Below are 24,511 nucleotides of genomic sequence, written 5' to 3'. Positions count from 1 at the left end.
GAACCAAAGAGGTAAACATGTGAAATGTTCTGCTTTGGCTGGCCCTGTGGGGAACAGTGAGGTGCTAAGTGGATCCATTCAGCAGCTCCATTCAGACTGCTGCTGGCTTCTAAGATGACAAGAGGGACAGCTGATGTGGCGCCATAAAGGAAGGACTGAGGTGCTCGGGATTCAGAATTCAGAACCTGACAGATGCCTGGCACTGTGCTTTCGTCTTGTTGAATGTGTGGATTCTTGCCAGTAGTCTTAACAGGGTGGAAAAGACCTTGTCTCTGGTAGCCCACCTATTTTATCCCTGAAGAAGGAGGCATGCTGAAAAAGAGATGATCTTAATTGCTGGGTAGGTTCCTGTGGGAGTATGTGGTCCTTTAAGTACTCTGATCTTGGCCCATGTGCACATGCCAGTGGCGCCTGGCTAAAATCTCAGAAAACAAGGAGAGACTGAATGGAATGGTTTCATGGATCCTTATTGCTCATGGTTCCCACCCCAGGGTGTTAGGCAATCTACTAGTTACTATAGTATCTGAAGGTACCTTATGCTGAGTAGGACCGGATTTGTAAAGTACAAGATGCTGCTGTGCCAGAATGCTCACCAGCACCCCGAGATTCCCATGCCATCTTGAGAAAAATAGAATTCTGGACAATCCAATATTCGCAGTGAATTATAGTGGGAAATATTTACAGAGCTACTCACTGCTGCTCTCTGTGCTTATAATAAGAGTCTGCTGTTTATCCTGATGACTTATTTGGGAATGGTGATCTCCTTAAGCAAAGGGGCCTTCTTTATGCTCCGTGGGCCCATAGCAAACACAGCGTTTCCTTTAACAGACTCTGCATTGCTACTAGAAAGGATTAACTGAAGCCCACTGTGTGCTTAATTCTCTAATTTGATGCTTTCTTTTGGTAATTTGGGAACGACAACATTTGCATACCTACCTGATGTTGTGTTGTCTCTCTTTTCTCCCCTCCTAGGCAGAAAGGTTTGGCGATTCGTTTGTGTTTGAAGGCATGTTGAGTGAAGAAGTGAAGAGTGGAATTCAGCAGGCAGTGAGTCATGCGCTTTTCTGCTAGTGTGCCTGGGCCTGATAATTCGAGGTTGAACACGTTTTTAAAAAATTGGTAGTAATAGCACTGTCTGCTGCAGTACTGTCACCATGGTATAGAGGGGCCAGCGAAGACATGTTGGATTTCGGTGCAGAAGCCGTACAATAAGTAACTTGCAGGGTTGGGTTAGTGCTGTGTATTAGGGCATGATGCCCCTTCTCCTCTGAGTCGAAGGGCATCATGGAAGCTGTGGGTGATTTCCTTTGCTCTTCGGGGAGGCAGGACTAAACTTCATTTCCTGCCTTCTTTGGTGGGAATCAGCCTGTTGGTATTCAGTTTCCGTTCTGCCTCTGAGGGGAGAGCAGCGTAGTAGCAGAGCTCTGTGCTTATAGGCCTATAGGAAGCATTCATCTCTATCTTTACCTTGGAGCGGTGGAGTCTGATCCGGAGAACCAGGTTTGATTCCCCACTCCTCCACATGAGCAGCGGAGGCTAATCTGGTGAACTGGATTTGTTTCCCCACTCCTACACACGAAACCAGTTGGGTGACCCTGGGCTAGTCACAGCCCTCTTTGAGCTCTCTCAGCCCTACCTTCCTCACAGGGTAGAGATAGGAACCTACTGGGGAAAGAGGAACCTACTGGGGGAAGGTGAAAGATCCATTCCATCATTTGTTTATTATCCCCCTTAACTTCTAAAACTGTAACATGAGCCAAATCATAGAATGGAGTAGAGAGGAAAAAAGTGGACTAAATAATAACAGCTTTGGAACATGTAGGAAACCTCCCACATGTCAACACATTCCCTCCGCTTTCTAAGTGTTGGGGGACCTGTTTCACTGCTACAGAACTCACTTGTGTAGAAAATATATATGTTGCCACTCCCTTTGGTCTGGTGGAGTTCTTGGCTTTCGGGCCATCAATATTAATAATTTGGCTGTTGGCAGCCCTCTGAAGAGATACCACTTACGTTGTTTCAGCAAAGACATTGGCCAAAGTGCTGCTTCTCATCGTTTTGGATGGATCTGTGTGCTAAATTCCGCTTAATGTATGGTGCACTACCCAAATCCTGCTGAGAAGTCGTCTTGGGTAGGTATATAGAAGAAGAGTATTTGTTTATTGCTCCTTAACAACAAAGTCATAGGCATATACATATGACACATAGGTGCCTAAAATGTATGAAATGCATGAAGTGTAAAAAGCTTATAACAGATTTATACATGTTCAACAAAATCTCTTCGGCTACTTGCCAGTGTCATTTACCGGGATAGTTTTAAAACCATTGTGTGTGTGTGTTAGATGCCGTCAAGTCACTGCCGACTCATGGCTACCCTATGAATCAATGCCCTCCAAAATGTCCTATCTTTGACAGCCTTGCTCAGGTCTTGCAAACTGAGGGCTGTGGCTTCCTTTATAGAGTCAATCCATCTCTTGTTGGGGCTTCCTCTTTTCCTGCTGCCTTCAACTTTTCCGAGCATGACTGTCTTTTCTAATGACTCTTGTCTTCTCATAATGTGACCAAAATACGACAGCCTCAGTTTAGTCATTTTAGCTCTAAGGTCGGTTCAGGCCTGATTTGATCTATAACCCACTGATTTGTTTTTTTGGCAGTCCACGGTATCTGTAAGTTACATAACACTCTCCTCCATCACCACATTTCAAAGAATCTACTTTCTTCCTATCAGCTTTCTTCAGTGTCCAGCTTTCACACCCATAAATAGTAACAGCGAATACCATGGCATGAATTGACTTAATCTTGGTGGCCAGTGACACATCCTTACACTTCAGAATCCTTTCTAGCTTCTTCATGGCTGCTCTTCCCAGTCTCAATCTCCTTCTGATTTCTTGGCTGTAGTCTCCCTTTCGGTTGACGATGGAGCCAAGGAATAGAAAACCATTACCTGGGTTAAATATTTGGTGACCTGATGGATTTTCTCACTATCTACCTCTAAGTTTGATAGGAGAAAGGGAGCGATCCAGGGTTCAGAGGGAAGATTGTACTTTGTTAAGATAAGTGTGATCCACGTCGTTCGCTCTTTGTTCCAATTTTTGCAAAATAGAAGTAAGTGCCCTAAGGTTTCTATTTTGCTGGTTCCACAATCACGTAGACGGTCGCCAAAGGGGATTTTTAAAAAGCGACCCTTTAAAACCTGTGTGGGGAACGCATTTAATCTTGCTAAGGTGACAGCAGGGTAGGTATATAAGAACCCAGCGGGTGTGCTGATTTTTGTTTTTGGAGCCTCAGCTAGAATATTCATGTGATAATGTAATTCTGAGGCAGCAAGACCATCTGGCCCACATTACATGTTTAACAAATTTTTACTTAACATGAAGAAGAAGAAAAAGAGTTGGTTTTTATTTGCTGATTTTCTGTACCTTTAAGGAGTCTCAAACTGGCTTCCGTTCCTCTTCCTTCCTCTCTCCACAAAAGACACCTTGTGAGGTAGGTGGGGCTGAGAGAGTTCTGAGAGAACTGTGACTAGCCCAAGGTATGCCATTGTCAATCTCTCGTAAATGTTTGAACTGCCAGAAGTAAGTCTTTGCCAATGCAAAGGTTCCCATATACAAGGGGAAAGATTTGTGTCAACAGTTCTTCCACGAGTTCTTCTCTGTATGTTTCACTGGAGTTCCTGTCTGGGTTCAGTTTATCCATCCCTTCTTGTTCGTGGACCAAGTACTTTCCAACAGCGCCAATCTATCCCACAGCTAGCACTATGTTTAAAGAAGGGGTTAACTGAGAAGTTGTCCTTCAGATATTGAATAGCAATTTGAAAGATCCTGGTCAGTCATGGAGCAGCCGTTCAGGGAAAACATGCCAAGAGCACAAAGTTTTCTTTTACTTCTGCAAGTGTGAAGTATACCTTAGGATGTAATCCCATGTCTGCACATGCAAGTTTACAGAACACGAGGTTCCTTCTAGATTTGTAAATCTGAGAATCTCTATGTCAGTGTCTTCATCCTTTTAATACGTACTGGAATGCCAATCCAAATGCACATAATTGGGGTGAAACATCTGATCGGTATTCCTGTACTGTGACTTATCTACAGCTCTGTGGTGCTATTTGTATGACCTTGGTGTTAGAAGAACAGGATCATGGATTTTTTCCTGGGTAGCAGTTTGAGTAGTAGAGTGCCCCGTGGCGCAGAGTGGTAAGCTGCAGTACTGCAGTCAAAAGCTCTGCTCATGGCCTGAGTTCGATCCCAACAGAAGTCGGTTTCAGGTAGGCGGCTCAAGGTTGACTCAGCCTTCCATCCTTCTGAGGTTGGTCAAATGAGTAGCCAGCTTGCTGGGGGTAAAGTGTAGATGACTGGGGGAGACAATGGCAAACCACCCCGTAAACATAGTCTGCCTAGTAAACGCTGGGATATGACGTCACCCCATGGGTTGGTAATGAGACGGTGCTTGCACAGGGGACTATCTTTACCTTTAGTAGTTTGAAGATGGTAATTTCACCCGTGTATCAAAAATGAATGCTATTGTGAACAAGATCTCACTTGCTAGATGACTAACAATGCAGTCCTAAGCAGAGTTCCGTCCAGAGTCAGTTGACGTTAGTGGCTTAAAAAGGGTGTAATTCTGCTTAGGACTGCAGCGTTAAAAGCATATGGCTACAATGGGACTCATATACTCATTGCCTTATTAAGGGGTGGGGAAATGGTGTTTTGCAATCCTGCATCGATATCCTGCCTCTCAGTTCTGCTACTTTCAGGGTGCTCCTTTTCAGCTGAGCGATACAATGCGCTAAGAGGAGAAAAGGCACATTAATTTCCCCTTAAACATAGGTGGGGAGCCACTTGTGGGTTTTCAGGCTCATTTTTGTTGACTGTCAAGTGGGGGGGAAGGGTGCAAGGCGACTGAGTGTTTTCATTTCTAATCAGTTTAACTTTCACATAAGCGATTCCTCTCGCCGCATTCCCGCTGTGATCCCGAAGGAAACCGTTACGCGTTGGAGCAATAATGGCACACGTCGGCAAGCTCTGTGTGCGGGCTGCTAGGCACAATGAAGCCCAACCGGCTTTATTCCTCCTTTCTTGCTGTAGAAAGCGGGTGCAGCGAACAAAAGCAGAGGGAGGAAGCTTAGTGAGTCTGTTTAAGCCACAGTTTAAAAAACCGACAGGCACTTCAATCCAACCCGAGACACGCCTCTCCCGCCCCCTTCTGGGAAAACGGCTGGTGCCTTTGTGTCGACAAATTATGAGAAGGCTGGCAGGAGTGTTTGCCTATTTTTACATTCGGTCGGAAGGGGGGGGGAATGGCCATCTAGTTTAGATGGATTCTGTGATAGACTGGCTGGCAAACTTTGACTTTGCGTTTGCCCTGGCAGAAACTCTGCCAGATGATAGGCAAACCTGGCTGCTTTTCAGGTATTTGATTCTGTATACTTCGCTCCAAGGATGCTCGGTCTCTGGCGTCTAGGATGCAGAGAAAAGAACAGGTGCTCCAGGTGACTTTTTGGATGCTGCAGAAATTGGCAGCGCCAAGGAGGGGCCACTGAGGCTAAGAGAGGGGCCATCAAGAGAGATGGGTAATTGTCAAGGTACTGATCAGGCAAGAGCAAAATACAAAAGGCTGGGGAGAGAATCCTCACTGCCCTCCACCAGCCCCTCTGACTAACTAGGAGACTGAGGGACAGAGTCTCCATCTCTACTGGGTATTCGAATCATACAGCAGTAGAGTTGGAAGGGGCATCCAGAGACTAATCCAACCCCCTGCACAATGCAGGAAATTCACAACTTCCTCCCCCCGCCCAGTGAGCCCTGCTCGATGCCCAGAAGAGGGCCAAAAAAACCCTCCAGGATCCCTGGCCAAACTGGCCTGGAAGAAAATTGCTTCCTGACCTCAAAGTGGCGATCATCATTACCCTGGGCATGTAAGAAAGGGCCATGAGAGCCAAACACTGACGCAACCCTTCTTGCCCTCGCTCTCATGATCTGCCTAAGTTCACAGAATCAGCACTGCTGTCAGATTGCCATCTAGCTTCTGCTTAAAAACCTCCAAAGAAGGAGCACTTACCACCTCCTGAGGAAGCCTGTTTCACTGAGGAACTGCTCTAACTGTCAGAAAGTTCTTCCTGCTGTTTAGCTGAAAACTCTTGATTTAATTTCAACCAGTTGGTTCTGGTCCGACCTTTTAGGGCAACAGAAAACAACTCCACCCCATCCTCTATATGACAGCCCTTCTAGTTCTTGAAGATGGTTATCATATCATCTCTCCAGTATAAATATACCAACTCCTTCAACCTTTCCTCATAGGACTTGGTCTCCAGACCCCTCACCATCTTTGTTGGACACGTTCCAGCTTGTCTGCATCCTTCTTAAACTGTGGTCCCCAAAACTTGCCCCTGTGTCCATCTCATCCCCTTATCTCTTTCTCTGAAACAGCAAGACATCATGACGTTAAGTACCCAGAGAGGGGCCTTCTGCGACTTTTACTAGGCCCAAAAGCCTGAACCAAAGATTTGAAAAGCCAAGAAACTGCTAAACAAAGCCAGTTTCTTGACAGTAAGGATCAGAGTTAAAGATCCGAGGAACAGAGATGAATCTCTCTTGTTCCTTTAGTAGAGGCCAGAGGCACCTGAACTTCTTGTGATTGGGTGGGTTCTTTCTGTCTCTTAGAAATCCTGACTGACATGGGCAGTGATGAGCAAAGCAGGCCAGCCTGTTCTTTCTTGTGTTCAGAAGGCCCTTCTTGCTGTGGTTCCCTGTTGCTTGAAGGAGCCAGCATAGGTCCAGGTTACAAGGCACTACGTGCTTCATAGCCTCGCACTTTGCTGCAGTTAGTCATTTCCCAGGTTGAGGGAGACTATCTAACAATCCCCTGACATTGTAGGCAGTCCGAGGCAATGAATTTGCTTTGGAAAGTTGCTTCCTTTATGTGTCTCTGGGGCAGGAAATGAGAGGAAACGGATGCCCTACTGAACCCGGGTCAGTGGTCAACATGAAAAGGGAACGGGTTATGTTATCTAAAGCACGCTATATTGTGCTAGCTGGGGTAGAGGGGCCATTCTGATACTTGTCTTGATGTGGCAATCCACTTGGCTGGCGGGGAAGCAAGGAAGAGCTGACAGATCTGCCTTTCGTCGCCTGTAGCCTCTTTCCTGGTTGGCATGCAGGTAGAGATGTTCTAACCAAAAACCTCCGAAGACTCCATGGCATGCCTGAAAACAAATGTGTAATGCAGAACACAAAGCCTTGCGGTGAGGGTTCAGGGCATCCGGAGCAGGACAGGGCATGTTTTATTTTAAAAAAATCCATTTAACAATATGTGCCTCTGTTTGCTCTTCAAACCTCCTTTAAGTGGCAGAATGCCATTTCCCCCCCTTTTTTTAAAAAAAAGCTGATTATTCTTTGTGCCATGGTCCTTGGCCCTGCTTGCAGGCATTGCCCTGATACTGGTATAGGAGACGTTGGAACTGGCCCACGGCCCAAACTGGTGTATGCTCTGCTGCTTCCTCTCAGAGATTTCCCCTATTTGGTGAGAGCAATTTTGAGAGGATCGTCTTTTGCCTTGTTTTTTCAATATGTATTATTAGGACATCCTGGCATGCAGAACATCATCTGGGTAGGCATGGAAAAACGATATTCCTCTGATGACTTTGGCAAGCTGCCTAGCAACGCTGGGACTTGCTTTTCTTGTGGCTTGGCATTTCTGAACCTGCTGTTTAATAGTGGAGCCAAAAGCGGTTTGCTCTCTCTCTCCCCCCCCCATTTCAAAGTAAGTATACTGTAACAGGGAGCGCAAAACGACATATGGAGAAGTAATTTTGGCATTTTTTAAAAATGCCTTGGATGTTGCATAGTGGTGGACTAGGACCAAGAAGACTTGGGTTCAAATCCAACTTGGCCATGATGGGCTGAAGGACTGTCACTGGCCTAAGAATCATGCCAACTGACCTCAGAGGTTTGCTACGAAGATAAAGTGCAGGAGGGGAGAATCCTGGCCTGGATCCCACTGAAAATTCCCACTGATAGAAGACTTTCCGTCAGCAGAGCGTTAACTTCCTTGCCCTCCCACTTCTGCTGCAGCCCCAAATCTCCCCTGAAATGCTGCTCGTGTGCGATGGGAAACCCCAAGAAACAAGGGTGCAGTCAGAGGTCATTAATGAGAAGGTGGAGGTGGCAAAAACCACCCTGTCCCTTTCCATGAGCAGAAATCTGCAGCGGGATCCAAAACTATGTATTTTGCCCTAAGCTGCTTTGAGAAAGCATGGGATAAAAATGTCATCGGTGTCACTAAATCCATTCTTGGTTACTTTTCTAAATGGTGGACTTCCCATTATGTGTGATTCAAGATCAGAATGTATAGGACTGAGATCTGGAAGCTATAATAGAGACAGGCTTCGTGGGCACAGCCATTGATAAGATCTAAAAGAACACACAGGGGCTTCCTGGTTTCCGGCTCAAGTGCCTAGTTGGCAGTGCTACACAATCTATTGCGCGTCACTCTGTTTACATGAGTCTAGGCTAGGGATCAAAAAGGAAAGAGAATGGTCAGTTGGACCTTTTCTGCTGCAACGGTTCAGCTGAAACATGACATGCGCCAGTTTGAGGAGCTTTGCCAACTTGTCCTTGTTAGAAGTCTTTCTGACTTCTAACCTTACAAAGAATGATCATAATGTTTTTTTTATGGAAGTTCAACAGCTTCCCAGGGTAAATAGCAGCCAAGTATGAATAACAGGAGCTGTGTTTATTTGCTGTAATATATAGGTGGTCCTAGAGGGCTCAAACTATGACAAGAAGTGCAGCCATCTTAAGCTGTCATATAGAGGAGGGTGCCGAGTTGTTTTCTGTTGCCCAAGAAGGTCGGACCAGAACCAACGGGTTGAAATTAAATCAAAAGAGTTTCCGTCTAGACATTAGGAAGAATTTTCTAACAGAGTGGTTCCCCAGTGGAACAGCTTCCTCGGGAGGTGGTAAGCTCTCCTTCCATGGACGTTTTTAAGAAGAGGTTAGATGGTCATCTGTCAGCAATGCTGATTCTGTGACCTTAGTCAGATGATGAGAGGGAGGGCATTTTGGCCATCTTCTGGTCACTGGGGTGTGGGGGAGGGGTAGTAGTTGTGAATTTCCTGCATTGTGCCGGGGGTTGGACTTGATGACCCTGGTGGTCCCTTCCAACTCTATGATTCTATGAACTTTTTATGTTATATAGATGGAATGGGAACAGGTGCCTCACAGTTCCTTCCCCTGCTGCCATAATAACATTAGGATTGTAGGCTGTGTAGGAAGAAGATGCCATAGGCCACCTGCTGCTTGTACCTACGCCTGAATGTCCCCATAGAGACGATCTCTGCCGTGGACTCCTGCGCCATGGCTGGTGGTTTCTTGTATTTTTCAATGACACAGGAAGGAGATGTGCTGCAGCAGCTCTCATACTTCCAGCATAATCTGCACATTAGCATAGTTCCAGAAAGGTCTACTCCTGAGACGTCATTATGGGGCAGGTGGCTCTCTTGAGGCACACCACTAACCCTCACAGTTTGGGGCTTGGTTTGCATATGCTTTAATTATCTTGCCAATGACTTAACTTGTTAAAAAATAATAATAAAGTTTGTCTAGATCATACATTTAAGCCTGACTTTCTTCAGCGTCTGGCTTTCTGGCACCTCAGTACAGTGCCAGTGGTAGCATGACATCAGCAGGAAGTGTCTTTTCTGAGCAGGTTAGGGGAACCTTGACGTGTGCTTGATGCTTGAAAAGGCCTCTTTTGTCTTGAGCCTTGAAGCGTCGGGCCTTTTGGCATCATTTGCATTGTGATGTGTCTGTGGAGTCAAGCTTCCGCTGTTCTCTCCATAAACGTAACGCAGTTGCTATGGAGGCGGGATGTTGGAACAGAAGTAGGTCGCTACAGTGCTGTGTTTGATGTTCGTAGGAAATGGCAAAGCCTGGCTGGTGAAAATGCGGAGCAAGTGCACACAGAAAACGCCTCCCCTTAAGGCCATTCAGCTTCCGTTTGGCAGAATGCATCCTGTAGCCCATTCTACATGTATTGTCCATGTCCTCCTAAACAAACCAGAGTGGGCAGGAAGTCCATTGTGAGATGGGCGGAATGGCAAGGTTGAAAGACTGACTTATTCGCTTGATGTGAATGGAACTCCAGGTTGGACTTGAAGTACCAAGACCTGCTTCTGCCCTAGGTGTTCGTGGGGGATAATGGCAGCTGTACAGGCTGCCTCCCTTCCGGCACCTGGATGAGCAATAACTGCAGACAAAATGGCCTCCTCCTCCTTTAATAGCCACACCATGATAGGACAGCTTGGTAGGTACACAGGAGGATGTCAGCCCAACCCCAGTTGTTTTGAGACTGAGCGTGAAATTGAGGCTGGCGATGAGATGAGGACACTTTTCAGAGACAGACAATGGCAGGATTTATGAAAGTGGCATTGGCACCTGGGATTAGTGTTGGCAGCTCCGGGCTGGGAAATGCCTGGAGATTTTGGGGGTGGAGTCTGAGGTGGGCGGGGTTTGGGGATGGGAGGGACTTCAGTGGGGTATAATTCCATATAGTCCACCTTCCGAAGAGGCCATTTTCTCCAGGGGAACTGATCTCTGTCGCCTGGAGATCAGTTGTAATTCTGGGGGATCTCCAGCCACCACCTGGAGCCTGGCAACCCTACTTAGGGGGCAGTGCCCATGACCATTGCCACAACTCTCCCACTCTTATACAAGTTTGGGGCATCTTTAAAAAATGTTGCCTTTGAGGCTGAATGCTCAATTGAGCACTCATCCAACAAAACTATCTGCTGCAACAATTTCCCTGCCATTCTTTGGTCCCCCCCCCCCATTTTTAAGTTTTACAGGCTACATGCTTTGTTTCTACCATTACAATTTAGTATTAGGATATTTGTATTCCTGTTTCTCTTCTAAACAAAGGCAGTTTATATTATCAACTTTTAAAAACCTTCCAATAAGCACAAATGAAAATGAAACCACAGAGATACAGAGAGAGCCAGCGTGGTGTAGTGGTTAAGAGTGGTGGTTTGGAGCGGTGGAGTATGATCTGGAGAACCGGGTTTGATTCCCCACTCCTCCACATGAGCGGCGGAGGCTAATCTGGTGAACTGAATTTGTTTCCCCACTCCTACACACGAAGCCAGCTGGATGCCCTTGGGCTAGTCCAGTGGTTCCCAAAGTGGGCAGTACCACCCCCTGGGGGGGTGGTTGGATTACCTAGGGCACTAAGAGTCAAGCGGGCAGCAGGGGGGCACTAGAGATGGGCCCCTTCAACTGTGTTGTTGGATAGGGTAGGGGGCGCTGGGGTTGAGTTTGAGGAACTAAGGGGGCGGTGGCCCGAAAAGTTTGGGGACCACTGGGCTAGTCACACTCTCTCAGCCCCACCTACCTTACAGGGTGTCTGTTGTGGGGAGGGGAAGGGAAGGTGATTATAAGCCAGTTTGATTCTTCCTTAAGTGGTAGAGATAGTCAGTGAAAGGTAGGAAGTGAGGGGACTGAACAGGCCTCCTAGGGGACAGCATGCTACAATCAGTGTGTGGTAATTGAGAGAGCCTGTCTCACAGGCCAATCATTCTTGTGTCTGTCAATAAGAGCATGCTGGGCAGCGTTTCAGCAAGAGATGGAAAAGCACAGGTATATGGCTAGAGGCATTCATTGGGCACATTGATTTGCAGCCGCTCAAGTCTTTGAATTGTCCCTGGAAACGTATTTGCAGCCAGTGGCTCTGGCGCTACACCACGGTTATATTTTCTCCTCAGCGGGTCCCTGTTAAAAGCCTCACTGCTGCATTGTGCACCTATTGACATTTCTGTAGCACTTTCAAAGGCAGCCTTGCAAAGAGCATGCTAGGGTAACCTAACCTGAATGTCCATAAGATAAACTTGACTATGTCCCACTTCACTAGAAAAGCTGGCGAATCAGCCTAAACCGTGGGGGTGGGGGGGAAGCACTCCAGGCTGCTTCGGCAATCTATTTCTGCAGAAGCAGAGTCTGGATCCAGGAGTGACCCTGAATCTGATCGTTCAGAGAGTTAACCCTTATTTGAACCAACTTTGTACTTGACCAATAGTCTTATCTGGATTGTTTCCTCTTGCCCACATTGAACCCTTAGAATGTCATGGGCAATTACTAGCTTCTTGAATTGGAAATACAAGAACAAAGGGGGTTGGACTAGATGACCCTGGTGGTCCTTTCCAACTTTATGATTCTATGAAAGCTGAGGTTATGAACCCTCCCAGGCAAGGGAGCCTGCTGTTTTGGTAAGAGAGTGATCCTCTCCAAGGCAGGCAGCCTCCCTCTCCTCCCCTAGATTGTAGCAACTGCCGTCAGCAATTGCCTCTGTCTTGTCTTGTGATTCAACTTCACTTTGCTAACCCTCGATTGTTCTCTTATTTATTTCTACTCTCCTTCTCAGCCAGGTTGGTTTACAAAGCAGTTAACATTTCATCTCCATGATAATTCACAATTCAAATGTCTGTGGGCACTGACTGGTGGAGTGGCATAGTTATTCTTTTCAAAAGCTGAGCCTTGTCTAAGTTGGATAACACATCCATCCCATCTCCCCACCCGATGTTGACAATTGTTAGTGGGGCTTCCTTGCTGAGGCCCGGCTGTTGGTTTGTGGGCTTGTGCCAAAAATGCATTCAACATAAATTTAGGAATATCCAGTAGTATGGCAACTTAGCTCTACATTATAGTAAGCCTTAGAAGCAGGTTGTCTATGCCCCGGTGCATGGATCAGAGGCTGAGGAAGAATGAACTGAAGACAGAGTGAGGCTAGTTAGGAAGGCCGATGTTTTGGAAGGAATTGATCTGCCAAGCCAGAATACATGAAGCTGCTTTATACCAAGTCAGATCATTGGTCTATCAAGGTCAGTATTGTCTACTCTGACTGGCAGCAGCTCTCCAGGGTATCAGGGAGAGGTCTTTCCCATCACCTATTGCCTGATCCTTTTTGTTGGAGATGCTGGGGATTGAACCCAAGACCTTCTTCACCCAAAGCAGATGTTGTAGCGCTGAGCTACTTTCCCACCACAATATTTGTTTGTCACTTGCGGATCTATTAAAACATATGGGGATGCTTTTAAAAGCAGCCTTCATATCAAAGAAGCAGGATTGAGTATTTGCTAAGAGTGCCTTCTATCAGAGTTTACACATAAGTTGCCATCCCTTTGGGCTCTGCTGATCTAGCCAAGGTCATTTTTATTTGTATGTCTAAAAGCTCTTGACCTGACTGTGCTTTCATATGGGGTGAGGGAGGGTGACATACCAACAAATATACTTGCTTTGGATTTTCAGTTCCTAACTGGTATGTAATGTGTGGGTGCTACCTTGAGTAAACAGAGATCAATAGCTCTCTTTACATGCACCCTCTTGACTCGAAATGTGGAACAAATTTAGAACACATGTACTTCCCAACCTGAGGGAAGTGAGGTATTTCTGTGATTTTGTAAACCAATATGTAAGCAGTCAGCTTGAATGCAAACACTCCCCAGTGATTTTTGTATTGCTTTGCTAATGCAGTATGTGTAACACTGCTATTTGGTAGATCCACTTGAATCTAAACAAAGCATGTTAGTAATGGTAGGACACTGGGGCTGAAAATATGTGAGGTCATGAGTTTTTTATTTTTTAAGTTACTTGCAGAGGAAATGTTTGCTCCTGGAACTATGGCAAGGGTTCCAAGATATGTACAAAAATCAATGCTTGGATAAATATCAATTCCTGTTCAGTTATAGTAAATAATTTATATTGTACTTTTAAAAATGTGCAGAGTGGTGTGAAAGCTTGCAGGGCATGAATGTGATATTCTCCCAAGAATGCTGATTGTTGGCTACTGTGATTCTCAGTTGAACAAATAGAGAATAGAATGAACAAAAGAGAACTGCAGATCACTCAAGGCTGAAGTAGGATGTGATCCCAGGTCCGCTGGGAATGTTTCATGCCCAAGTTTGCCCCAGGTTGTTTACACTCAAGGGAGAGCTGCAGCTAAATCCAACACCCTGTCAAGCGTACATGTATGATATGGATGTTGCAAAGACGTGTTCAGTGTTCACTACATTCATTGCTTGTGTGTTCTAAGCGTACACCTTAGTTACAGGAGGACAGATTTGACACTAGGAGAAACTTCATAATGGTACAAGCAGTTCAGTAGTGGAACCAATGACATGAGACAGGGGAGTGCTATTTCACTGGAGATCTTCAAGGAGAAGATGGATAGCCATCTGTCACAGATACTCAAGCTTTGGGTTTTTTGCACTGAGCAGAAGGCTGGACTAGGTGGCCTCAAAGATCCCTTCCAGCTCTGGTCCTGTTGAAAATAAAATGGCCTGTATCCTACCACTCAAATGTGGAAACTCGCTCCAACTTAGCAGTTCTTTCTTTGCAGAGAGAGCCACTTGAGCACATGAAGCTGCCTTATGCTGAATCAGACCTTTGGTCCATCAAAGTCAGTTTTGTCTACTCAGACTGGCAGCAGCTCTCCAGGGTCTCAGGCAGAGGTCTTTCACATCACCTACTTGCCTGGTCCCTTTAACTGGAGATGCTGGGGATTGAACCTGGGACCTTCTGCATGCCAAGCAGATTCTCTACCACTGAGATATGGCCCTTCCACTTAAGTTGGAGCAAGGCTCCTTAGGGTACAGCAAGCTAATGTAGGATTCTCCAGCCTAATGTATGTGAAGCAGTCCTTGACACCCTCAGCAACACACTAGCCACTATAGCAACGCTGGCTCTTAAAATAAAACAAAACTACCCAACTACAGTTAAAACGTATCAATGTATGTTTGAGCATTTGTGTTTCTCATCCCCCCCCCCCACAACAGCAGAGTCCTTACTCTAACTGAAAAGGCACTAATATTTATAAGCACAAACGAGATGATTGGGCTACTTATCAGATTACGTATCGGACGATACTATCAGTTTTCTTTCAGTAGCTCCCAGCACAGCAAATTATTTACTGAGAGGAAAATGTAAGCATTTAAACATTTTACTGAAAGTCAGCATAGCACAAACCTATCCTTTGAAAGGCTTTGGGATAATTGCAGTTCTTGTAGTAGCACAGTTATTCAAGTGGAGATGATTAAGAACAGTATAACATATCTTCTTTCAAGGGTTTCTTAAATCACGGGTGGTTCTCCCTGGTAAGCATGCACTGAAGAACATACCACCCCGCACACATTTTAGCTGACCTTCCTTATCACTTTCCTTGCTTTGTGTCCTTATGCCTGTGGCATGATTCTGACATAGCAACAAACCACAGCTTGTTTTTATGAGAACGAACCTGAGTGATCCTCTGGCTCGCATGCTCCATTTTCCCCTCATCCATGACTCAGTGCTTAAAACTTTTCCTTTTGTGGAGAAACCATTGTAATCTGCCATGAGTCTCAGCAAGAAAGGCAGGAAATAATAAATTGTTGGTTGTTGCCCATAAAGTACAAATGATAATCTTCATTTGTCCTTGTAAACCAAGATTTGAAAGTCCTGGTTGGTAGGGTTTGGATATACCGGTAGTTACAAATGATGATGGGTCATAAAATATAATTACAGATGATGATGTGTGCGTGTGGGGGAGGAACTCTCAAGTTTATTCACATAATGACAAAGTCTGAGTTGGTTATCTGAAGGCCAGTTCAAGCTCCATGCAAGGAGAAAGCGTTTCTTGTCCTGGTTTCTGTTTGTCTGTTTTATTAAGCCACTTTTCTAAATTTGGTATTTGTCTACCAGCTGCTAGTAATGTGGGGCATTTGGTAGCTGCCGTTCCTCCCTCCACGGTTGAACAGTACTCTGGATTATTTCTCTGTTCTCTTTATTGCATTGGCATCCCACCCATCCCATCCTGCATCCTCTTTATCCTTGCCCCAACTCTGTGAGGGTTGGTTAGCTATTGGCCCCAAGGCTGATGGAGGAATGAACCTAGATCTCTAAATTTGGAGCTCTAGGAAAAGAGGAAGACCCAATAAGAGATGGATTGACTCAATAAAGGAAGCCAGAGCCTTCAGTTTGCAAGATCTGAGCAAGGCTGTCAAAGATAGGACATTTTGGAGGACTTTCATTCATAGGGTCGCCATGAGTCGGAAGCGACTTGACGACACTTAACACACACACACATCTATTTTTCTACACTGGCAATCTCTGGGTTAATGTAGAATTGAAGCATCCAACCTTGTGTGGAAGGGAAGCTCCATGATTTTGTTTCAGGTCATCAAAGAGGATCAAACACATATTCAGAGAATGTAGGCTGCAGGTCCCCTTCTGTCCCTTACTGTCTTTTATATCTGTTTTGCTTTCTCTAGAAGATGCCTTTTTTTTTCTTTTTTTGCTTCAAACTCCAAAACTTCAAATGAAGGGTGGGGAGAGAGGCGGATCAGAAGACACATTTGGGATATCCCCACCACCACCAAAGCGTGTGATAATTTGACTTCACAAGCTTCTGGTTTGTTATTGCCAGCTTGAGACATTATGTAACTGCCCAGAAGATAAAAATGTTTTACGGAAAAATACTTGTTTTATGGAAATGCAAGATTCTTGTGGTTTAAGAGCTGTGGACTTTTTAAAAATACTACTGTTTATAAAGGAAACCTCATGACTTGGCAAGATGAGCGCACTGAGGCCCAGCGTTGATTCCTTTGCAAGTTTAGTGATGCTGCAGTTGTTCAGTGATGGGCATGGGGGTTCGTAAGAGGACCATATTGAAAAAAAAATGCAAAACCAAAACGGCAAATTCTGCCTTGTTGCATACCAGGTGTCTCATTCAACAAAAAGTAAGAGGAATCATGGGAGCAAGGGTTGATAATTTGCCATTGCGTTTGAGCCGAGACGCAATCTTCAGCAAAATGAACCTCTGGGTTGACTTAGTCAAAACAGGCGGATGTGTTCACATGAACCAAAGAGTTTTGTTACTATCAAAGGGGGATGGATATCTCTGGGAAGAGTTCAGAATAGGGTGGACTAGAATATCTTTAATGATCTGGATCAATTCAGGAAGTGCATTGTTCTCTATCTGTGCATAACATTAACTTCCAAGGATGTTCAAAAGGTATAGAATAAGGAAAATCTTTGGAGAAATTGTAGGTGCTTTTTTATGAGTAAAAAGATGGATCTGGCAACCTATTGAATCCTTTTTGAGGACAGCTAATCATTACTTTCCTATAGAGCAGAAGTCATTACTTTTCCATCACCGACTCATCTTCTGTATTCCTGCTGCTGCTTTCTGATGTGGAACACAGTGCCTTTGACCCAAAACATGAGAATGTTGGGTATTATGAAAACAATTAAGCTCCTTGGCTGGAGAGAAAGATTGTGCTATTAAAGGATGTGGGGCTTTTATGTGTCTCACCTCATTACCTTGACGCTAATTAGATTTATAACAATTAAAAGCTTTTCCGCATTCTGAGAATTTTTGGAGAAGATGTCAGTTTTGGACAACTGGTTTATTTTGGGAATGAGCAGACTGAAGCATATTTAGAAGATGTTGCTAAATCATTGACTTGGTACTTGGAAGCTTTACTTGAAAGGGTGGAGGCACGGTCCCTATAAAGCAGCGTTACTGTGCTGTGAATCATACTTTGCAAATCTCTTGGGGACTCCGTTCTCTGCCTAGAATGACAGGCCTTTGCTGTTTATTACAGTACAAAGTATGAACTGAGCCTCTAGATCAGAGAGGCATTGCCCCTGAGGCAGTACTGGAAGGTATTGGGGGAACCATGGAACTGCGAGATTCTCTTGTTTCAAACAAGTAGGTTTGCCTTCTGCATTATAAAGACACATATTATGAGAAAACAAATACACATGGGAAAAGTCACAGAGAGAAAATGTGGAGCCAGTAAATGTAGGATAAAATATTAATACTTCTTGAGATATCTGCAGCCCCCTTTTAGCTTTAAGGCTCAAGTTTAGAAGAAGAAGAGTTGGTTTTTATATGCCGACTTTCTCTGCCACTTAAGGGAGACTAAAACTGGCTTACAATCACCTTCCCTTCCACTCCCCACAACAGACACCCTGTGAGGTTGGTGGGGCTAAGAGAGCTGTGACTAGCCCAAGGTCACCCAGCTGGCTTCGTGTGGAGGAGTGGGAAATCAAACCTGGTTCTCCAGATCAGAGTCTACTGTTCTAAACCACCGCTCTTAACCACTACACCACACTGGCTTTTAGGAGTAATGGGATGCATAGCCAAGACTGAGCCCCTTCCTCCATCATAAGAAGCCTTTCTACAATTTAAATTACTCTTCCTGCAACGGAAGAGCCACTTAAGATGAAGGAAATCTCCTTAGGCTGGAGGAAGGCTTCAAACATTGCTGAACAGAGTGACTGGATCCATGTCAATGGTTGCTTGTTTGTCCTGATAGATTGCTGTTATTCCCATTTCACAGATGAAAAACTGAGGTTGAAAGGAGGTGGTATTGTTTGCCAAGGGCCTAAAAAACCTGATGGAGGGTCAGTTACTTGGGTGGAGTGCTTGATATTATCTTGGTAGCTGCATCCACATGTCAAAGTTAACCACCGTTTAAACTAACAGGAGCTGCAAGGTTAGTGCAGCAGAGGATTCAGGCTGTTCAGAGTCTGTTTAGAAATCCCAGGTGGTTTGTTGCCAGTGAGAACCAGCTGCAGAAGGAGTGGCATGGTATTTGTGCCCTGGGTGTAGTGCTATTGAACAAACCGGGGTTTCCTCCACTTGGGATGTAACATCCAATCAGAGTTATCCCAAACCAGGATTCATAAAGCCAGGATGCAACTCTGGTTTAAAATCCCACTCTGTGGCCTGCCTCCTAAATAGAATTAATGGGGTTAATCAGCATCCAGACATAACTCTAAGCTGAAACTTACTCTAAAGTGGGGTTCAGTGTGAGAGATGAGAACATGGGCTGTGAGACCTCCAGCTCCCTTTACAGATCGCTGGACTAAAATTATCTTCTGAGATCATTTTGCAACGCTTGCTGCACTGCTCAGGAACAGCGTGGACGAATGACCTGGGATTGTTGGATTTTGGCCCTGTTCTTTCAAACATTAGCTTATTGAGCTAATGTAAGCTTGACAACTACAGGGTTGAGATAGGTGCTAATTCAAGGCTTCGTGACCTGGTGCCAAATACTTGAACGAATCAGGGCAGCAGTACCTTTTGGTCATTTTGACCCCTGCAAGGATATGTTAGACTGCTTCCCTTTCTCAGGCTTTCTCTGTGCCTGCTTCAGTATTGTGGATTCCTCCACAAGGCTCTTCCTTGTCTGTCTCAGATTCAGAGGGCCTATAAAACACTCTGAGCCCTGTGGCACAGAGTGGTGAGCTGCAGTAGTAGTACACTCAAAAGCTCTGCTCATGACCTGAGTTTGATCCCAAAGAAAATTGATTTCAGGTAGCCAGCTCAAGGTTGACTCAGCCTTCCATCCTTCCGAGGTCAGTAAAATGAGTTCCCAGCAGCCATTTTCTCCAGGGTAACTGATCTCTGTCACCTGGAGATCAGTTGTAATAGCGGGAGATCTCCAGCCACCACCTGGAGCCACCACCTGGAGCAAACAGCCTTCCGTTTGAATATAGCATGTATATACACCAAGCAATGTGATAGATTTTCATCCATTGTGACTAATTCCCGATAGACAAAGCAATAGCGAAATGGGATTCATACTGGGTTTCCATCTTGGGGATTCTTCTATGTGATCACTACCTTTGTGATCCTTGTTACTGTTCCAGTCGCCGTTGGATGTTTCCTACTCCATCTGCACCCGCGCTCGGGTAGATGTTCACACCCAGAGCGGAGCTACACTTACTTCGTCTTGAGCGCTTCACCAATAGTGTGGACTTATTTTTCGGGACTTTGTACTTGTTCCTTGATTTTTGTGCCTTTTTGTGATTGTGCGATTGTACATATCATTTTCTTTTCATTCATTGCCTTTGGGTATTGATTATATTTCCAGTTAGCCATCAGTAGTGTTTCTGTGTTTCTTCTAGCACGAGGTATTTTTTGTATATATACCACCTGGAGCTTGGCAACCCTACATATCAGTAACCTGTGGTTGCTGGCAAATCTCCTCTTTTCATATAGTTTATTCATTAAAAAGGGCAGCACACAGCTATGTATTCTGTGAAACTTGCACTCTGCCAAGCTATGTGCTCAGGCCTGCCACATGCAAGTCTGCTCTCAACGTTAGTGTTTTCCCTCTATATTATTTTTAATTGTGAGAGGTGGGATTTTAGTTTGCAATTTCAAAAAAGCCATTTTGTCTCATGTAATTTACACTGAGAATCAACACGACTCAGGAAACCTTTGTGGCAGTTCTGTCTCCATCTTCTGGAAGTCCGCAACAATACATTGGAAAGAGATTAGCCAGTTAATTAGTTGAAACAGACTGTATGTGTGAAGGTTGAGTTTTGGCCTCAATTAAATGTTATCACAGGGCAAAAAAAACCTGAACCGCCAGGAGCCAACTGTGAAATGTACTTTGTGTACTATTCGGTGTACAGCGATGCTGTAAATATTCTGCTCCAAGACTATTGGGGGCAAAAGCAGGAAAGAGGTTAAAACTAATCCTGTTGACAAAGAAAACATTACAGTCTTGACATCATACTGACGGGAACCCTCAGTTTCTGGAGCACTGTCGTTTGTTTGGAAATCTGCATCCTACTTTTTCTATAACAATCAGAGCCGCGTACAAGGAAACTTTTTTTTAATATAAATTTTATTGGGTTTTATGATAGAAATTTTCCATTGCATTAAACAACATCTATAACAATATCAAATTTCAATTCTAACCTAAAGTTATTATAATTCCATATCATATAATAAAAAAGAGAAAATAAAAAATAAAAAAAATAAATGGAAAATTTTTTGACTTCCCCTTCACCTCTATCTGCCTCTTAATAAAAAGTTCATCCCGTCATAGGTAATCTAATCTTAATAAAATATCAATACCATATATAAAAAACCATAATCTGTTAGTAAATATAATTATGCTTATTCAATATAAAAAAGATCAAAAATAATCCTCTGGATCAGATTAGAAAATATTCTTCCATTCTTCCCAATTTTAACTCATATTCACAATAATGCATCCACGCCCCCCATTCCCCCAAAAACCGAACGTCATTTTCTTCATTTAGAATAGCTGTGAGTTTTGCCATTTCTGCCACTTCAAACATTTTAACAATCCAGTCTTTTTTCTCGGGAGTTTCTAGCCCTTTCCATTTCGCTGCATAAAGCAGTCTCGCAGCTGTTGTGGCATAAATCAAAAAAGTTCTTTGTGTTGCTAAGTCGTCTGGAATCATACTCAATAACATCATTTCTGGTGTTTTGGGTATATTCTTTTGTAGTATTAATCTCAATTCATTATAGATCATATCCCAGAAGTCTTTGGCTTTGTCACAGGTCCACCACATGTGATAAAAGGAACCAATTTCTTTGTTACATTTCCAACAAGTAGGGGACATCGTTTTATAAATCTTTGCAATTTTCTTAGGTGTTAGATACCATCTATACATCATTTTATAGATGTTTTCTCGCACTGACTGTGCTTTTATTCCTTTTAAATCTTTAGACCATAATCTTTCCCATTTATTTAAAACAATATCATGTCCCACATTTTGAGCCCAATCGATCATAGTTGGTTTAATCGTGTCCTGCTCACAGTATATTGTTAAAAGGAGATTATACATTTTAGAAATCAGCTTTGTATTATTGTCTAGTAGAATCCTTTGAAAAGGAGATTTTTCTTTAGAGAAACCTTTTTTAGCATCTTGTACAAAAACTGATTTGATTTGGTAATATTGAAGCCATTGTAAATCATCCTTAAGAAGTTGAAAGTCTTTTAGTGAGCATTTCTTTCCTTCCCAATTAATTAGATCTTGATAAGTAATAAATTTGTCTGGTCTAAGTGGGCGCAAAGTTAGCATTTCTTGGGGCGATATCCACATCGGTGTTTCTGGTTCCAAAATGTGTTTATATCTCATCCAGATACGAAGTAGAGAGGACCTGATTATATGATTACGAAATGTTGCTTGTAATTTAATTTTATCATACCACAAATAACCATGCCATCCACTTAAGTTATTATAACCTTCCAAGTCTAACAAATGTACATTTGACAAATTCATCCAGTCTTTTAGCCATACTAAAGCTACCGCTTCAGCATAGAGTTGAAAATTAGGCAGTGCTAAACCTCCTCTAGTTTTTAGATCCACCAAGTATTTATAAGCAGTCCTTGGTTTTTTTCCTTGCCAGATGAAGTTTGAAATGTCTTTCCTCCAAGTTTCAAAATATTTAGTTTGTGATATTATTGGTAAATTTTGGAATAAGAAGAGCATCCTCGGTAAGACATTCATTTGGATCGTTGAGATACGTCCCATTAATGACAATTTTTTGTTTGACCATATAATCATATCAGTTTTAATCTTACCCCATAACTTGAGGTAATTGTTGGTTAACAGATCTTTATTCTTTGCAGTAATCCAAATTCCCAGGTATTTAACTTTGTTAGCTTTCTCCCAGCCAGTATATGATATAAATTCCTGTTGTTGTATTTCCGATAAATTTTTAAATATTATCTTTGTTTTTTCTTGATTCACTTTAAAGCCTGATACTTTTCCAAAATCATCCAAAGTCTCCTGAAGTATATTCATTGACTGTGTTGGGTTTTCCAAAATTAGCAGTAGGTCATCCGCGAATGCTCTCAACTTAAATTCATGTTTTTTAATTCTTAGCCCGCGGATGTCCTCCATACTTCTTAGTTTCACACATAGCGGTTCCAACACCAACAAAAATAAAAGTGGAGACAAGGGACATCCCTGTCTAGTCCCTTTCGTGATTTGGCAGTTATCTGACATTGATTCATTAACCAAAATTTTAGCTTGTTGGGAGGTATAAATAGCCCATATACCTTTCTGAAAACGATCTCCAAAGTTCAATTTATCCAAAATCCGTTTCAAGAAGTTCCAAGAGACCATATCAAAGGCTTTTTCTGCATCCAAAAATACAAAAGCCGCAGTTTGTTGAATATTCTGGTCATAGTATTCCAGTGAATCTAGTAAAATTCTTACATTGTCTTTTATTTGCCTTCCTGGTATAAAACCTGCTTGGTCCTCATGTATAAGATCCTTAATGAATTGCTTTATCCTACATGCCAAAACCGAAGCAAAAATTTTGTAATCCACATTTAAGAGCGATATAGGTCTGTAATTAGATGTTTTTTCTGGATCTCTTCCTTCTTTGGGTATCAGTGATATAAATGCGTGTGACCAAGTCTCCGGGGATGTTCCCTCGTCCAAAATTGCATTGTAAAGTGCACCAAAAAATCCAACTAAATTGTCACTAAATGTTCTATAAAATAGTGCAGTAATTTCATCTGGTCCAGGTGTTTTATCCGTTTTTTGTCTCAGTATTGTTTCTTGTATTTCTTCCCTTGTTACTGGAGCTTCAATACATTCTCTCTGGGTCATTGACAAAGCTTTCATCTGTATTGAGTTTAGAAATTTATCTATTTTCTGTTTTGGAGTATTTTCTTTCTGATATAACTTAGAGTAAAATGAAACAAATTCTTTCTGAATTTCTGAAGTTGAATAAACTGGTCCTTTAGCAGTTTGGATTTTTGTTATGATCTTCTTTTGAAATGAGTCCTTCAGTTGTGTTGCTAAAAATTTTCCTGGTTTATTTGCATATTCAAAATACTTTTGTTTAGCAAGTTTCAGATTTTTATTCATTTCCTCCATTATTACCAAATTTAATTGGTGTTTAGATACAGAAATCTGTATTTGAATTTCTCTTCTCTCCTCTTCCTGTGTTACCGTTACCAATTTCTGCTCCAAATTTTGTAAATTCCAAAGTATATTGTTTGTAAATTGCAATTGAGTCTTCTTCCAGGCCGAGTGTTTCTGTATCATAAAACCTCTCAGAACAGCTTTGAATGCGTCCCAAACTGTATTTAAAGAAGTTTCCCCATTAAGGTTAATTTCAAAAAAGTCTTTCATTAAAACCTGTAATTCCTTTTGTATCTTGTTGTCTTTTAAAATTTTATCGTTCATTCGCCATCTAAATGCTTGTTTATTGTTCCAATCAAAGGTAGCAGGATTGTGATCAGAAAAAGTTCTAGGTAAAATATGAATTTTACGTAGTTGCGTGAAAATTGATTTACTGGCCCATATCATATCGATTCTGGAGTGTGAATCATGTCTTGCTGAATAAAAGGTGTATTCTTTAGCTGTTGTATTCATTGTTCTCCAAATGTCTTGTAATTCTAATTCTGAAGCCATGGCAAAGAAAGATTTAGGCAAGCATCCATCATTGATATCTTTTGCTTTTGATTTTTTGTCCAGAGATGGGAGAATAATTCCATTGAAGTTGCCCATCAATAAAATTTGGTCTTTTGCGTACTGGGCTATCAGGTCGTGTAATTTTTCATAGAAGGATTTTTTCCCTTCATTGGGTGCATAGATTCCAACCACTATTGTCCTTTGTCCCAATATTTTAGTTCTAATAATTACAATTCTTCCTTCATTGTCTTTATATACTAGTTCTGGACAGAGACTGGGGT

The 24,511-nt window shown here is 43.1% G+C and overlaps 1 protein-coding gene across 1 annotated transcript in view; it reads left to right on the top strand.

The window, feature by feature from the left end:
* SUMF1 (sulfatase modifying factor 1) overlaps positions 1-24,511 on the top strand; it is an 83,791-nt gene that overhangs the window by 15,055 nt on the left and 44,225 nt on the right. The window contains exon 3 of the mRNA XM_056846804.1: positions 973-1,047. Within this exon, the coding sequence (XP_056702782.1) occupies positions 973-1,047 (75 nt within the window). The remainder of the gene's footprint in view (positions 1-972; positions 1,048-24,511) is intronic.

The sequence above is a fragment of the Euleptes europaea genome, chromosome 1 (genome assembly GCF_029931775.1).
Source record: "Euleptes europaea isolate rEulEur1 chromosome 1, rEulEur1.hap1, whole genome shotgun sequence".
Classification (NCBI taxonomy): domain Eukaryota; kingdom Metazoa; phylum Chordata; class Lepidosauria; order Squamata; family Sphaerodactylidae; genus Euleptes; species Euleptes europaea.
This window is presented reverse-complemented; position numbering and strand designations above follow the sequence as displayed.